General features: G+C 42.7%; 1 protein-coding gene across 11 annotated transcripts in view; it reads right to left on the bottom strand.

Annotated features, from left to right (window-relative positions):
* The window catches only part of FRMD4B (FERM domain containing 4B), a 333,168-nt gene that overhangs the window by 53,250 nt on the left and 261,549 nt on the right, over positions 1-18,369 (bottom strand). For all 11 annotated transcript variants that reach the window (XM_067043674.1, XM_059077841.2, XM_067043676.1 and 8 more), the window contains one exon: positions 18,047-18,069. In XM_067043674.1, the coding sequence (XP_066899775.1) occupies positions 18,047-18,069 (23 nt within the window). The remainder of the gene's footprint in view (positions 1-18,046; positions 18,070-18,369) is intronic.

Genomic DNA, 18,369 nt, shown 5'->3' with positions numbered 1-18,369 from the left:
AAGGGACACTGAGATATGTAGTCTTTACTTGGGGCAGCCACATGCCTTGCTAAAAATTCTACTAATATGGAGAGAAGGGAGATTGGATATTGAGGAAACAATCAGATGCCACTGCTGATGGGGAACCACCACTCAGATCACTGTAATTTCTGCCACGTGGGAATGTGGATCCACTGTTGCCTAATGATTGCCCTTTCTTCAAAAATAAGGCAAGATCTCAGAGTTTTACCTAGAATGTCTGAATTTTAAAATATTGCCTCAACCAGAAAACAAAACAGGAAAGCCAAAAATAAAAAGTAAAGCATTGTGCAGGCTATACAAAACATACCTGCGGACCATCACTATCGCTTTGCAATTTCTGACAAACTAATAGTAAAGAATGTATAGGGAGGCCCTTCTCAGTTCAGCTTGGTTTCTAGGTTCAGATAATTTACTTACAGGGCGAAACATCAGTAGGGCATGAGTAAATGAGACACATAAATAATTTTGACAAATGTGGAATCTGGACCATCCCCAAAGAGTACTTTCTCAGAAAAAAACACAGCCTTAATTTCTTTGTGTTAGAAAAGGTTCCTATTAATCCTCCGAATCTGTTCATTTGTGCTATTGCAAAATATCCTTTCTTGTGAGTACACAACGTCACTTTCTACGAGGACCTGTTAACACAGGAAACTTCTAACAAGCCACCACCAATAAGGAGGTGATGGAGCCGGGGACCTGTCTATGACACTAAAAGAGGACCAAAAAGATGGCTAAGACAGACGACCTGGCAGCAAAATGGGTTAAATCGTTCAACAAGCAGTGCACGAGTAGAAACCCAAATGGCCAACAGGCAGAAGCAAGTGTTCAGCTTTATAAGTACTCAGGGAAAATGCAAATTAAACCTTCAATGAATTACCACTTTGCACCCGACTGCACTGAGGTTACATGAAGATGAAGGGTGATAAGAACTCCCATCCATTGCTGTAGAATGTCAACTGTCATGATCTTTTTGGAAATTTGCATACCCCATGACCCAGAGATCCTTTCCTAGGTATACGTCTAGAGAAACTTATGCAAAAGAAAAGGGTTTATAGCAGCATTGTTCACAGTAAGACAAATAAAGAAAACAGTCCAAATATTCCATAACAGTAGAAATGATAAAATTACAGTATTCATACAATGGAATACCATACAGCAAACAAAATACAGACTAGCTTCACACAACATGATGAATCTCACAATATTTAGCAAAGAAGCAAGACTCAAAATAATATATACCTCACCATCCCATGTATATAAGTTCGAAAGCAAGCAAAATGAAACTACAGAGAATCATACATAGGTGATACAGCATAAAGCAAAACAAGAAAATATGTTCCATACAGCCCAAGTACCTCTGGGGAAAAGAGAGGATTTTTACTGGGAAAGTGGGGTCCACTACACAATGGGGATGCGGTGGGATCCTGGCAACATTCCTCACTGGGTGTGGTTACGTGGCTGTGTAATTTCTAATTTGTTCTTTAAACCATTCATACATGTTTTACACATCCTTCCAGGCGATATAATTCACATAAAAACTAAGTCAAATATGGTTAGTGGGCGCAAGGGAGGGTATTGACGAGCAAGCCCATTGCCATTTAGAGGGCAAGTGTTTGAAACACTGGTGCATTATTCTTAAGTTAATCCTGATCGTTTTCAGAGCTTAGAACCTGAAGGATTTCACGTTTGAGTGGACTGACAGTAGCTGAATGCTTATTTGTTCACCCTCCGAAGAACCCCTGTGGGGGAATTTGCCTGGGAGCCAAGGCCACGTGGATCCACTGAGCTGGCAGAGGCAGCCAGGTCTGGCTTGGGCAGAGACGGCCCCTCCTGGGGCTGACAGGCAGGCAGCGTGGGAGGCTGGGTTTATATGAATGAGGATCAACCTCAGAACCCCAAGGGAGGGCCTCTAAACAGCCGGGAGGTGAGCAAGTCTGGACGGAGATGTCTCTGCCTCATCCCAGCAGGAAACGCACTCACCCTGTCTGGACGTTCTTTTTTTTTTTTAATTTATTTATTTCTGGCTGCGTTGGGTCTTCCTTGCTACGGGTGGGCTTTCTCTAGGTGTGGCTCACGGGCTCTAGAGCACAGGCTCTGTAGTTGTGGCGCACAGGCTTAGTTGCTCCGCGGCATGTGGGATCTTCCTAGACCAGGGATCGAACCCGTGTCCCCTGCATCGGCAGGCAGATTCTTAATCACTGCGCCACCAGGGAAGTCCTGTCTGGATGTTCTTGTCCCGAATGCAATGGAAGTGTTATTTTATTTATTTATTTTTTTTGCGGTACGTGGGCCTCTCACTGTTGTGGCCTCTCCCGTCGCGGAGCACAGGCTCCGGATGCTCAGGCTCAGCGGCCATGGCTCACGGGCCCAGCCGCTCCGCGGCATGTGGGATCTTCCCAGACCGGGGCACGAACCCGTGTCCCCTGCACCGGTAGGCGGACTCTCAACCACTGCGCCACCAGGGAAGCCCAAGGAAGTGTTATTTTAAAGATGAAGTTGACCAGAACTGCCAAGAGGGACTGCTTTCTCCAGGACCTAGCCAAAGACAATGCCCATAAATCTACAAGACTTGCTCCTCCCTCAGCAACAAACCAGAAATTGCTATTTTTCATCCTTTCAGCAGGAGTTCAGAGGCCACAACGAAGAGCACTGCGTTTTATCTAATTATCTAGGCTGATAATTAGATTAAATACCTGATAATACCTCCTTTAGGTATTCCAAGTTCCTATTCTGACAGCTTTCTAGAAGGAAGCGGCCCATGACCCACCATTTAGCCATGGCAGCTCTTTTTCCCGTGATGATTCCTTTTGGCATTCCCAAGCCCCCTTTCACGGGCTCTTGTTTTTCTTTACTGACCGCAAAAGCCCTGTAGGAATGTGCCAACCTCACTCATTTCTGAGAGAGCCACATGGCTGGCAAAGCTGAGGCCACCCTTTGTGTGCACTGGAGCAGTTGTGTGGAAACAGCCACCCCCAGCAGATGTGTGCACCTGTTTGTGCCTAATTGGGAACTTGCCCACAGTGACATCAGCCACCTGCCATTCTCAGGCTGGAGGACGAGGGAGTGCGGGCGATTAGCAAACTGTGGTGCTGGCACTTCCGGAGCAAACGGATCACTGAATGAGATCTCTCAAAGATGGAACCTGTCAATGCTTGGTGTGGAAGCATCCTTAGGTTTCTAAGGACAGTTTAAAAAAAAAAAAAAAAAAAAGCCCAAGCCCCAAACTTCCCTTTTCTTTTTGATGCTAACGCTCTTCCTTAACTGAAATTCCAAGCAAAGGTGTCTAAAAAGCACGTTAAATATAATGACCCAATGGAAATGAGCATAGAAACATCACCAAGACATAAATTAAGCTCTTTAAAAAGTAACTTGGGGGCTTCCCTGGTGGCACAGTGGTTAAGAGTCCACCTGCCGATGCAGGGGACACGGGTTCGAGCCCCCTTCCGGGAAGATCCCATATGCCGCGGAGCGGCTGGGCCCGTGAGCCATGGCCGCTGAGCCTGCGCATCCGGAGCCTGTGCTCCGCAACGGGAGAGGCCACAGCAGTGAGAGGCCCGCGTACCGCAAAAAAAAAAAAAAAAAAAAAAAGTAACTTGGGACTGGAGTCTTGCATGAGTATAACTCATGCATATGCAAATGTAAAAAAGCTATAGTTAATGCCTGTTGAACACTTAAGATAAAGTCTACCATGTAGCCTAAGGGGCCTCCAAGACCTCAAGCAAGTTGTCACAGCTGGGAGCTCTATGTGCTATGTGCAAGCTAAAGATTTCTTGTCTTTAGGAACTGGTGTAAATTAGAAACGTTTGCCAGTCTTCTGGAGTTGGCTGTACAGAGGCTGGTGATAAACCACTTCCTTATCTATGCTTGCTAGAGAGCTGGGGTGGCCGTCAAAGTTTTGTACTATACTGAAGGAATGGGCCATGGCAATGATCATAACAGCCAGAAAAACTGTATTTAATGTCTGTTAAATGGTGTAACAGGTGTCAACTCAATTACTAAAGCATTCCAGCTGGATCCAGTGTTTAAGGAGGACAGCTTGCTTAAACATGCCATTATTAGAAGGATCTTGGATACTGAAGATAAAAAACTTATTTCCTCGACTAATCTACCAGCGTTGATCAACACCTTGGTAGTTAGCAGTTTAAGGTATGTTCTCAGTTTACTTAGAGCATTTGTTCACTGGCCAGATTGCCTTCACATCACTCTTTTTTAATTAAAAAAAAAAATCATGTTTCTTTCAGTTATCTGGGAACTTGGCCTTCAGTGATGAATCTAGTTTATTATCTCCTTGACTTAATAACTAGGGAGTTCTAACAGTAAATTTCTCTCCACTAATTCCTAGGTAAAGGGATATTAAAGGTTGACAAGCATGAGAAAACACAGTAGTTCTTACAATCCCCTGACTAGTAGCATCCATATTATCTGAGAACTTGTTAGATATGCAAATTCTCGGGCCCACCCCAGACCTACAGAATCAGGAAGGCAGAAGGTGGGACCCAGCGATCTGTTTAATAAATGACTTGAGAACCACAGGAACAGAATAAGAGAATAACCACATCGTAAAGCACAGGGAGATTTTCAAGAAAGAGTTTTAAACAGAAAACAAGGTCAAAGAGGCTGAGGACAGCCCAGGAGGTTAGTTTCATGAGACTCTTCGAGGCTGACCCAGCAGTTATACAGAGTAGATACCTTCATTCAGTCCCTAAAAAAGAAATGCTTTGAACGACAGCTCACACTCACTGAGCATTACTAGGTTTCAGAGACTGGACAAAAACCTCTCTCTACAGGTTGTGCTATTATCACCGGCATCCCCATTACACAGATGTGAAAACTGAGATTTAAGAGAGATTTAAACTCACACAGCAAGAAAGTAGCAAATATGACTCCAAGCCTGTGCTTGAACCACTCTGCCTAACTCCTCTAATTCCAAAAGGAGACAGAAAATGGGGGGAGGAGGAGGTGAGGAGGAGGCAGAAGGCTTTTGCCAGCTTAACTTGAGGCTTCAGAATTTATAATTATAGTGGTCTCTCATCGATTCTACTACAGTTAGTTTCTGGGACTTCCCTGGAGGTCCAGTGGTTAAGACTCTGCTTCCACTGCAGGGGGGCATGAGTCCTGGTGGGGGAACTAAGATCCTGCATGACGCACGGTGTGGCCAAAAAATAAAATTTTAAAAATAAATAAATAAAAATAAAGTTAAGTTTCTTCGGTGAGGATAGGCTGCATTTTTCAAACTAGATAATCTGGATTAGCCAGAAACTGGATTAAACCACAAAGATCTGAACACAGATAAGAAGACTGAATATGTGTTATCACTCAATGTTTCTTAAACCCAACCAAAACCACTACAGTCTATAGTTGTTCCCTGATGGCAAAGATACCAAATTTAGTTTAAAAAAATTTGTTTTAAGAGCCACAAAATCAGACCCCAGTCATTTCCAGCAGAATTTTAAAACAGGGCACCCAAACCCGCCTGAGAAGCCCAACACCCAACAAAGTTTCCTTAAAACACACAAGGTGCTCCTAATGCCTGATTTTTTAATCTTGACTAAAAAATTCATAGTAAAATCTCTACCCCTGTCGATTTCTCTCTTTTAGAGGATAGAGGGCTTGGGAGGAGCTGCAGAAAGTTGGAAACAAATTGTCATCATTCATAGTCAATCATACACCAAGGCAGAAAGCTAGGGCTCCATTCTAACGGAGCCCATTCTAAAACCACTACTGATTGTTGCAGACAGTTTAGTCAAACTGCTCGCAGACTGAGATGATTTCATAATCGCTAAAATAAAGTGCCCTCCTCACTTTCCACCCCTCCAGACCAAACCCTGCCAGCTGGTTTAGGTGAGCTGAGTTGGTGTGTCCGACCCTGAGTTCACAGACGGGGGAGACAGGGCCCGCTGATGTTAAAGACTTACCCAGGGGCCCCTCGGGGAGGTGGCACTAGATCGGGAGGGCCAGTGGCTGCTTGACTGGTTCTCTGGACTCCAGGTCAAAGTGGAGCAGCCGGGGAGGAGAAGGAAGCAGAGGAGAGAACGGGAAAGCCAGGAGGAGAGAGGAGGGGGAGGGGCCGGAAAAGCCAGGGGGCTGGGCCAGACCTTGCCCCCTCCCCTCCCAAGTCACAGGGTCTTTCCAATCTTGGAATTTTCTTCCCACCGCATTTAAACAGTTCTTGATCACGCCTCAAGCCAAATCAGGTGGTCACCATTTGCAGAGCGGAAAGTGAGACCTGAAAGGAGCCCTTCTCCTGGCCTCCCCCTGAAGCTAGGGATGTTCCCCAGCACTTCTGGGAGAAGGAGGGATGCCCTCCATTCATCTTAACCCAATAAAGCTCCTTCCCTGGGGATCAGGTGTGAGCACACGTTTCCAGGCTGCCTCTGCTTTGCAGCTCCCTCTGACCACTCAGCCCCTTCACAGGACAATAAATGAAACTCTTGTGGCTTTAAAGGAGACTGTCCTGGGCATGCGCTGTGTGGCAGACAAGCGCTCAGCATTTTACTTATACAAAATACAAAAAAAAAAAGGAACTCATTTAATCCTTATGGCAAACGTAGATGTAGGTGCTATTTCTAACTTACAGATAAGGAAACTGAGGCTTAGAGAGGTCACCTGGCTCCTCACTGTCCCAAGAGACCTGGCACATGGGCAGCCAGGGTTGGGACACAGGCTACTGCAAAGCTTCCACATACTTAGAAACAAATCAACAGAGCAGCCTACCAGCTGGCCCTAGACTTGTAATGTGCAGTAATAAGGTAAGGACTTAGAACTGGATACAGGCCCAGGTCTCCATGTTTTAAGACATCTGTGGTCTTAGATAAACTAACCTTTGTGAGCCTCGGTTCCTCATTATAAAGACAGGGATAGTGACCTGTTTTATAGGGTTCTTGGGAAGATGCTCTGAAGCTATGTTGCTATGAAGGCACCTGCCTATGCTCAATAAATGTGTTCCCTCATTTCTGATCACAGCCCATGAAACCAACAATTATAAACACTTTATTTCTACCATTCTCAGAACAGGCTGCGGGTGGATTACTACCACTGAGAAGAATCCCCAGTGGGCGGTCTAGATTAGAGTCGCCAGATTAAATATTTAGAACACACACTCAAAAAGTTATTCGTTGTTTATTTTACTTGCTCAATCTGGCAACCCTAAGGGCTGGTAATAAACCACATGGGAAAAGAACTTTGGAAGTGACTTGGCAAGTCCCAGGTTGCAAGCGGCTTTAGGATTGGTTCAACAGAACCCACAGTAATTGGCGGAATTTCAGCCTTGCAACTTGCTCCTCCAACATCATGACCAATCCATGGAATCTGTGTCAGATCCTCCTCATCTCAGTACTCTACTAAAGACACAAGAAAGCGGTGTGCGTTCTGGGGAACACAGCGTCCACTCAGCTAGAATTCCGTTGCTGTTAAATTTTTGGCTGTGGCCTAACTGGTAACAAAGGACGAATTACTCTGTCCATCTGCATGCTTGATAGGGATCAACTGTCAAACTACATTTCTTTTTAAGTCTAAAGAATTTCTAATAATAATGAAAATGTGATGAGAGATTTTTCTAAACATTAGTCAGCTTGCCAAGGATCCTGATCCTGTCTACTTTGAAACTTCAACTCTTTCAGAAGAAATGTGATCCATGAGGATGACTTTGGCTGAGAATTAGGTTAACACGCACATTTGTAAATATTTAAAATAAAAACATTTTAGAAATTCATAGACACAGAGGGTAGAATGGTGGTTGCCAGGAGTTGGGGGGAACCCAGTGAGATTCCAAGGTCTGAGCCAGCGCTGATGACATTCCATTGCTGCCAGAAACAAGCTATGAAGAACTGTCTGGCGTGTGGGTCCAGGAGTTTGCCAAAGTCTAACTGCATTTGCATTATCAGCCCAAAGCAGTAGATACTGTTAAACATCTTTTGGATTCACTCTTGAGGAATTAAAGCAGTAGATACTGTTAAACATCTTTTGGATTCACTCTTGAGGAATTATCAAGTGGAAAGGCTGAGTAGAAATTCAGAGGATGGGGGTTAAAATCCAAGTACCACCATATGTGGAACAGATATGTGACCGTGATCTTTATATCTGTCTCCACATCTGCAGAACGAGGATCTCAATGGCTACAATTTGAGAAGCAGATGATAAAAGTACACAGGAATACCTGGCACCCAATAGACGATGATGAAAGCAGGGTGCACAATGGTGGAGTGAAAAAAGCATGACCTCTGCCATCAGATGGCTTGAGTTCAAACCCTAACTCCATATGGTAACCAGCTGTATGACTTGGGCAAGTTACTCAACTTCTCTGAACCTCAGTATCTTCATCTATAAAATGAGGCTAGGGACTTCCCTGGTGGCCCAGCAGTTAAGACTCCGCGCTTCCACTGCAGAGTGCGTGGGTTCGACTCCTGGTCAGGGAACTAAGATTCTGCATGCCGCAGGGTGTGGCCAAAAACAAATAAATAAATGAAGTACAAAATGTAAACATCAGGAAAAAAAATTTTTAAATAAAATAAGCATAATGATACTACCTAGCTCATATTGTTGATACCAGGATAGCAACTGAGTATTTAGGAAGCTTTTGAAAATGAGTATTCCAGGTGTCAGGCAGTGTTCTAACCCTTTCACGTGCATTTTCTCTCTTGATTTTCACAATGCCCTTATGAAGTCAAGGTTGTTACTCCCCATGCTTCAGACCTGAGAGATCATACATACTGAAATCAGAAAAGCATAAGAGGTTCCCAGACATATATGCAACAAGGCTGTTGTGCAGAATTCTGTGTGGTTCCAGCTTCCTCAGTGGAGTACCCGTTTAGACACCTACAAGAGGACCCCTTCTTTAATAATCCATTCAACACCCGGGCCTTCTCAAGGCCTTACAGTTTTCAACAGCCAGGACCAAGCTACGATTTGCAAGGCTCAATGAAAAATCAAAATGTGGAGCTTCTTTGTGAAAAAATCATGGAGAATTTCAAGAGTTCAAGACAGAAGAGCATCAAACCAACAGTGGGGTCCTTCCAAGCAGAGGGCCCTGTGTGACTGCACAGGTCACACATCCATGAAGTCTGCCCTGCCAACAGCTTTTTCCCTGGTAGGTTTCCACTGTCCTAATTGCTTCCTTTCTGCCTGCCCAGCCTCAGGCGCCTGTGCTGAGAACTGAATGAGCCTGTTCACAAAGGCACGCAGGCCCCTTGGGGCCAGCAGGTTCTGGACAGGGCCTCCCATATAAGGGGGGGAATCACAGGCTTGCTGCTCTGGGGTGGCAGGGAAGGGCTTTAAGCCTTGGTTTGGGAAGTTTCCGTTAGGCCAAGTGGGTAGTGTTCCATGAATCTTACATTCATTTTGAAAAAGGATGCAGTGCAGGATATCTGTAGGTCACTGTGCTACGCTTTGAGCTTTTTAACAAGACAAAATAACATTTTAAAAAATTCTGACATAAGCACTATATTTTCATTTTCAATAAATGAAAACACACTGACATGCAAAGAAGAAGGAAAATTGTAAACATTTCTATCGCCACCATCCCAAGACAACTGTTAGTCATGACAATAGTAGCAGCTTAATTTTTTTTACCCCTACCATAAGCCAGGCAGTGCACAATGCACTATTAACACTGTATTGCAAATTTGAAAGCTGCTAAGAGAGTAGACCTTAAACGTCCTCATCACAAGGAAAAAAAAAAATTTTGTAACTATATATGGTGTTGCATGTTAACCAGACTTATTGCAGTGATCATTTTGCAATATTTACAAATACTGAATCATTATGTTCTATACCTGAAACTAATATAATGTTACATACCTCAATCAAAAAAACATACCTCAATCAAAAAATTTTTTTATAAAAGAACTGTAATTATTCCCACTGATAGATGGGAAACTGCAGCTTAGGGATGTTCAGTAACTCAGCTAAGATTATTCACCAGTGAGAAGTGGGGTCTGGAATCCAGTTCAGCTTTGCCTAACTTCAGAATCCACTCTACAACAGTCTATGTGGTAGAGAGATCTGTAGGTGTGCAGAAAGAATATACTAGAACTTCTTTCTTTTTTTTTTTTTTGGCTGCACCACGTGGCTTGCAGGATCTTAGTTCCCCGAGCAGGGATGGAACCCAGGCCCCAGCAGTGAAAGCGCCAAGTCCTAACCACTGGACTGCCAGGGAATTCCCAATACTAGAACTTCTAATGATATTCATTTTTATTCATTCTTGGAACATGTTGCTCTATCTCTTGCCTTTTGATACATTACTCTTTTGTGAATATTTTATAATGTAGGTGATGTCAATATAGTTCTACATGTACATAACTATAGAATTAAATAAATAATTAAAAGTATATGTATATTGAGAATGAAAGGGGCTGTATGAACAACAAAATTTAGGGGCTCCTGCACAATGCTGCAGCTTAAGGACCAGTTTTTATATCTGTATCATGTATTTGAACATATTGGTATATGTAATTTTTTTATAAAAATGGATAATACATATGCTTCTTACCTACTTCCTACATTGTAATCATTTTTCCATGGAGATAAATATTCACCTACAACAATATTTTAATGTAAGTATTGGGCTCCTCAAGTATTAATTTTGGTAAGTAAGATCTGATGATTTAGAACAAGGATCTGACATCCATCCTCCATTCCTATGCCTTCACCCCACCCCCACTCCAAGGAACAGCAGAATATACTTAACTACCTGGAAGCCAGGGATTCTTCTTAAAAATGCATCTCTCTTCCCCAAAGAACTGAAATCGGGGTCTCAAAGAGATGTTTACCTATTTTTGTTCGTATCAGCATTACTCATAAGAGCCCCGAAGTGGAAGTAGCCCAAGTATCCATCCATGGATGAATGGATGAACGAAGTGGTACATACATACAATGGAATATTAGCCTTAAAAGTACAGGAAATTCTGACACACAACACGGATGAACCCTGAGGACGTCATGCTGAGTGGAAGCAGCCAGTCACAAAAAAACAAATACTGCATGAGTCCACTTCCATAAGGCATCCAGAAAAGCCAGACTCATAGACACAGAAAGTAGAATGGCGGCTGTTAGAGGCTGGGGGTGGAGGGGAGAGGAGTTATCACTTAATGGGCACAGAGTTTCCATTCTGCAAGATGACACATCTTGGAGACGGAGGCGGCGATGGTTGCACAGCAATGGGCATGTACTTAATACCACTGAACTGTACACTTAAAAATGGCTACGATGATAAAACAACAGCAGCAACATCATCTAAAATGCATCTCAGTATACTAGATGGGACTTAGTGGAACCAAACTCCCAAGTACTAAGTCTCCATTCTGTACCGGGCACCCTGCAAGGTGCTTGATCTCACTCAATCCTCACAACGAATCTCTGAAAGAAAAGGGACCTTAGGTTCAGATGGCTTTAAAACTGGCTCAAGGTCACACCACTAGCAGGTGAGGAGGGCTTGTCTCACTCAGCCTCATGCCTGCCTGTCTGAGTCCAGGGCCCAGGCCTTTCTCTGGTGTCTCTTATAAAAGATGTAGAAGGACTGTGGCTCTGGAATAAAAGGAAGGCCGGAAACTCAGTCTGCCACCATCACAGCCCTTGCTTGGTCCAATGCCTCTCACGTTGTAGGTATTAGGTGTTCAGTCTACGAGGGTGAGTAAGGTCGAGCAATGAGAAGAAGAAAAGGTATTCCAAAGGCACTGCTGATTGAGTGCTCATTTCCGGCCTTCTCACTCTTAAGCTATGTCCTCAAGTGACTAATATTAGACTCGGGGCCACTCCAGTGATAACACCACTTACCATGGTAGAGTCCACGGCCTGCTGTCCTCACTGCCTTCTATCAGGGACAGCAAGGATCCATGGAGGCCTCCTGATACAAGTGTAAGACAAGATGGTAAATCTGAGATGGTCAGGGAGACCTGGGGACTGTAGGTCTGGTCCTGTCAACCTGAATTGTCATGGATATGTCACTTGTTAGCTCATCAGCTATGAAATGAGGGTTCCAATACATAATATTGGGCAGCCCTAACATTCTCTGCATAGAGCAGATGAAAAAGCACCCACCGTATGGGATGGACGATTCCTTCCAAATTCAGGGCTCTTCAGAAAAAGCAAGTTCAGAACTTGATGAATGTTTACCTCAAGAGTTACTGGAATTAAAATCGAGGGATGCAATTATCTGGCAAGGAGTATAAAGAAAAGGTTTGCCAAAACTGCTTATCTTTTAAAGGCATTTTAATACTGAGCTTTCAGCAAATAAATAATCCCCTGCTTCACAAAGTGAAGTCCATAGAACACTGGTTTGGCAGGAGGCTCACACATCAGGGACAAATAAGTGTTGGAAACACTGTTTATTATGTGTCTTCTTCTGGGAGATCCGCCATGCACATGAGCAGATTCGAACTTCAACGAAAAGAACTTTGTTTCGCTTTTAACCGCGTATTTCCCACACTCATTTGTCTGGGGTTCCCTATGTGTTGTTATCTTGTTTGTTTATTCAACATAGCAACTCTAAACATCGGGCCAAGCCACGGGGAAGTGTTAAACCATAATATGGTAATATAAATATAATCCACGCAAAATTTCTTAATCTCACTTGTAACGTGGGAATAATAGTCCACCAACCTCATGGATGGAGACGACAATTAATGAGTTAATGTTTGTAAAACATGTAAAACAGCCTGACGCGTAGAATTATTTACAAATCATTAAAAATAAATGAAATATTAATGCGCTGAACTGATTAATAAAAGAACCCATTTGTATCTTTAAGTCAAACCTTAAAATAGAGTCATGACACCAGGAGAGAGAAAAGCCATTTCTTAATAGGTTTTTCACAAAAGTGTTTTGCTGATTCATTAAAGCCCTGGCCTGAAGTCAGACAGACACGTTAAATTTCTGTCAAGTCAGCCTTCTTTGTTCTGCCAGCAAGGAAGGTAATGATTCTTACAAGTTTGTGTTAGGATACAAAAAAGGAGACTCCTGAGAAAGGTCAAAAGCATGAGGCGTGGAGTCCTAATTGGGACACTCTCTAAGCCATGTGACCTAGACAGTCAACTACGTACTCCCTCCAAAGCTGTTTCCCTCTCTGTAAAATGGGGATATCAGTAGTGTCTGTCATCACAGGATTGGTGGAAAGGTTAAACATATTAACAATAATAATAGTAATACCAAGTAATAGAGACAAAGACACTGAGTTCGAGAGGTTAGTTTCCCACAGTAATACAGCAAGTGCCTGGTCAATTAAATTCCTAAGCTCTTGTCTTCACTCCTGCCTCCCCATTGATGTGAATAAGGACATACACAGCACAGCACCTAGCCCACGGGAGCTGCTATTTTTATCGCTGTAACTGATTTTAAAGGTCCCGGAAATGGAATGATATTTCAGAGCTTTAAGTGCTCTAGAGGTGTAAGAGTAGGAGAAGAAGTCCTTTAAAGTCTTTGATTGTTTCCCCCTCCCTTCATTAACTACTCTCAAGGCATCCAGGGAAGTTCCTCTCCCATGGGAAACAGCTACTCCCAGGGGCACAGCTGTAAATTGTGAATTATTCCTTCCCATTTGAAGCTAGGTGACAATATGCCCTCATGGTGACCCAGTACTGAATTGTAAATTGTAGTCACTCACTCTTTCTTCTAAGCAAAAAGTGCCCGAGTCACATAGTTCCCTTAGTAATTTCCACCTTTTCAGGATCTTAAAAAGAAAAGAAAATACTTTGCTTTTACAGACTCATTTGTGGCTGGCTCAGGGATGAAACCTTGCCTCCTTGCCGTGTCAGCTTTCAGGAATCCTGTGTTTGTCTGTGTTTTGTTACCGGAGTAGCTTGTTATCTTTGCAGCTTAAGGGCTGACTTGGAAATTCAGGCTGTCAACTATTTAAAGAAAAAAGTCCCCATGCCACTATTTTAATTAACTTTCAGAGAGCAAGGTTTCCTACTGGTCATGATAATGTTAACTTAAAATACTCAAGGAAACAGGGCAGGAAACAAAATAGGAGAGGACTGTTGTGGGTTTTTTTGTTTTGTTTTGTTTTTTTTAGGACTGTTGTTTTTAAAGGCATTCCAGGAAGAAGAGTTTGAGCAAAGCCATAAAGGCGAAACAGTGAAGGCATGTGAAGAAAAGAGAGGGGTATGTGCAGAAAAGAGAAGAGAGGCAGGAACAGACATTAAGGAGCATGATCAGTAGATTATGGGAGGTTAAAATGTATAATTCAGATTATGCGGGGCCTTGAATGCCAAGTTAGGGTTTTGGAAGATGGGTGTCTGTGCAATGAGCAACTGTAAGAGATGTCTGGAAGTCAACAACAATGATCACATTTATGTCTTAGCAAGATACCAGGGGGTTATGTGCAGGTGGTAGTATACAACAGAATCAGAACAGATCTGGGAACTTACTGGCTATGTGACATAGTTGCTTTGGTCCTAAAATTCTCATCTATTTATTTGTTAAATGGTGATGATAATAACTGTAGTGGTAATTGAATGAAATCAGGCGCTGACTTTTAAAATAATGTCATAGAAAGCAGTCAGAGAAACAACACACACACACACACACACACATACTTTTACAGTCAGGCTGCGTGGAGGAGACTAAGGGCTGAGAAAGCCAGCGTTCTGATAAAGACAAGGAAAGAAGGGAGCTGTCTGACAGATGGAGAAAAAGGTGGGAGGGAAAAGAGAAAATCCCTCGAGATGATTCAAGAGAGAATGGTGGTTATTCCAGGGGAAACAGTGGAGGAGGAGTTGGTCTGGGGGCTGGGATGGTGGTGGGTTCAGCTTTGGAAATTCTAAATTTGAGAAAGAAGAAGATATTCACCAGAAGTGGGTGGACCAGAGCAGCCTCAAGAATTAGGTGTTCAATCACTGTTTTAATTGAAAAGGCCACATTGCCCTGGTCTAGGAGGGTAATAATTGGGGACCTTTTCTGATCCACAATTAAACCTCAGTGAAGTTCTAAAAGCTAAGAGCTGCAGCCACTGACATGTAAACAAACAGAGAAGTGGAATTCAGAAATGCCACTGAGGTAGCTCTTGATAGAAAGTCAAATTCTCTGGAAGGAAGGCCCCTGCCTAAGCACCTCTGCATCCTAGTTGCCTAGATGGGTGCGGACCCATTTCAGGCATTTAGTAGATGTCACTGGATAAAGCTATGAAGTTTGTATAATTTTAGTTTAGTGGTATCAAGAATGCATAAATTCCATTTCAGCGGTTCATACTTTGCCTCCTTTGAGAAATTTCCCTTTGCTTGTTCCCCACCTGAGAAACATCACTTAAGAATATAATCACAGGGACTTCCCTGGAGGTCCAGTGTGTGAGACTTCACCTTCCAATGCAGGGGGTGCGGGTTCGATCCCTGGCTGGGGAGCTAAGATCCCACATGCTTCAGGGCCAAAAAACCAAAACATAAAACAGAAGCAATATTGTAACAAGCTCAAAAAATACTTTAAAAAATAGTCCCAATCAAAACAATCTTTAAAAAAAAAATCACAGACAACCCCAACCCCAACTACACAAAGATGTTAATCTAAGAATTATTTATATCAGCAAAAAATGGGAAAAAATTCATATTTAAGACAACAGGGGAGTGATAAATTATGTCCATCAATTTGATGGAATATGAAAGAGGCGACCACGGGAACCATTCTAAGTACTTTGCATATATTAATTCATTTAGTCATCATAGCAATTCTATTGGGTGTATACCATTAGTATAAGTCCCATTTTACAGATGAGGAAACTGAGGCTCGGCGAGTTTAAATAACTTGTTCAAGATTATACAGGTAATACGTGGCAGACCTGGGATTTGGGTGAGGTTTTCTGGTTCTATCGTCTTTGCTCTGACCACTACACAACACTGCTGCATGGTATTTTAAAATTTTTGGCCTGATTTTCTTAAATTCGTTTTATAACAAAACTCTGGAGGAAAAATATACCCTCTCCATTCAGGGGAGGAGGAGATCAGATAGGGAAGGCGAGTGACAGTCAACCGAAATTCCGCTTCATTATATACCCAATAACAAAAGTTCACATTTCCTATTCTTTCTTTCACCCTCATCAGCAATAACTAATGCTCGTAAAACAAACTGTAATCTACAAAGTCCTTAAACCTCACTCATAGCCTCAAAACTACCCTGCCAAGTCCCATTTTCCTTAACCCCAATTTACAGATGAGAAAACCGAGGCTGCGAATGGACAGAGGGCATTCAGGGTCATGGTGCTAGTTTCTTGATTCCTAGTCCCAAGCTCTTTCTACTACTCAGTGTCGTTTAGACAATTTCAAAACAGTGTCCTCCATTTCTTTAGTCGAGTAATCACTCAGGAAACCACCAGGAACACACTGAAATTAAGGAAAAGGATTGGTTTGGGCTTGGCCAGACTCACTCACCAACCTTGAAATGTTAGGGCTAAAACGTCTGTACTACCCAAGGACCGTTCCTTCTAAGCCTTCTTCTGCCATAGGCAAGCGATCTTCCCTAAGGAAGGTTTTGTGGAATCAATCTTTCTCTTTGATTCTTTCCCCTGACACGTGATTACAGCTTCTTCAGAGCCTCCTACATCCCAAAAGCCTCTCCAGAGGTTGCCAAGAGATGGGACAGGATGGTAATGATGAGGGCAATAATGATACTATAATAGTTAATAATAATAGCCAAAGTGTATAGAGAGCTTGCTACATGCCAGAGACTGCCCTGCGCAATGTTTACATACAGTTAATCTCACAACAGACCTACGGAGGAGGTGCCATTTTCCTGATGAGGAAATGAAGCTCAGAGGGTGTCCATCACACGCTTGACCAGGAGAAAGTGGGGGAGGAAGGGTTAGTGGTTCACAGACAGCAGAGGCTGAGCTGTTGGCTCAGAAGCCCTCATTTATAAATCAACTTCAGACTCACCCCCTACACGATGGAATTCCTCACATATCTGATCTTCCCAGGAAACATAGCTCCTCCAGGGAAGACAAGAGTGGAGAACACAGCCGCTCTTGATGTTAATGACCTAGAGACTAATTTATCCTCTTTTCATGCCCTGACATTTTCTTTTAATTAAAAAAAGTTTGGTGTTCATTGATCTGTATGATTCCTTCAAAGCGTATTTCCTAACCTAAAAGAATTTTAAAAATAATATAGCACACAACAGAGCTAAAAGGAGAGTGTGGTGAGTGGATCGTGGAGTGTTAAGTGGAAGCCTCAGTCATTCTACCACATTAAATGGGCAGATGTGGAAAGTGCTTGGAGTTTCTGAGGTGAAGCATGACTCCATGAGTGGACGTTTTCAAGCCTGGAAGGCATTACTTGGTTATCAGCCTGTTAAGGAGCACACTAGTCAAAGACTTGGCTGGGAATGAGTACTAGTTGATCTGTAAATAATCTACAGGTAAGGTTTACCAGCAGTGGAACATTAACACTGTAGAGGCGAGGCTTTGTGGGTCGTTGGCCTGTGAGCTGCTTCGAATTGGAGGTCTTGCCTCCACCTTTAACCCCTTCTACTACCCCAACCTCCAACTATTGCATTAAAAGAACAGAATGGAGCAGATAGAGGGTGAATTCAAATATAAACACTCTCTAATGATTTGGCCAGTTAGGCAGTTGGAAGCAGTAAGTGCCTCTGTGGCAACAATACAACTGTTAGGTCAAATATATGAAGGGTGAGGCCCCTTTAGGGCAGCTGCAAAAAGAAAGCCCCTACTAATCCCTTAACTAAGCAGCTGATGGATTTAATCCTTTTGTGCTTATGATATAATTCTTCAAACACAGGATTATTATAAGTTTAAAAAATCAGCACGGGCTACCCAAGTTTTTTATAGATTTCTTCATCTTGCTAACAGATGATGGAAAATAGAACTTTGGAGGACTTCTGAGTACAATCTGCTGTCACTCTGGCTTGGAAAGCTTCATTCCCGGATTCATTCACAAAAAGAATAGGTCTCTATTTGAAGAGGAAAGAGACCTCGGTCTCTCGCCTGGGGATCTACTTTCTTTTGATTTGCATCTATTGTTATTTAAAATAGCATTAAAAGATTCAGCTAGGGTTATTTTGCATAGTAATATCAGAAAAGGAACCATACCTGGTGTAATCCCCTTTGGCTTCCTGAAATAAAAAACAAAGATAGATGATCAATTTGTACTGATGTTAAGCTAAAAGAATTTTACTCCTCATCATTTTCCCCTCTTAAAATGCCTGAGTTCTGTTTTGAAAACTTTTTCACAAGGAACACCTTCCCTACATATGACCCTGGCGAAGAATGTGGCATTTAAGAAATCGCTATTACCCAATAATTATTTCTTGTTTTTAACAGAAGAGACAAATCTATCTGAAAAAGCATAGATGATTATTTCTCCTTTAATGTTTTGAAGATCACGAGATAAATGCTTGTCTTTCGGAGCAGCA

This window comes from Kogia breviceps, chromosome 10, assembly GCF_026419965.1.
Source record: "Kogia breviceps isolate mKogBre1 chromosome 10, mKogBre1 haplotype 1, whole genome shotgun sequence".
NCBI lineage: Eukaryota > Metazoa > Chordata > Mammalia > Artiodactyla > Physeteridae > Kogia > Kogia breviceps.
The sequence above is the reverse complement of the archived record's forward strand: the minus strand, read 5'-3'. Positions and strand labels throughout refer to the sequence as shown.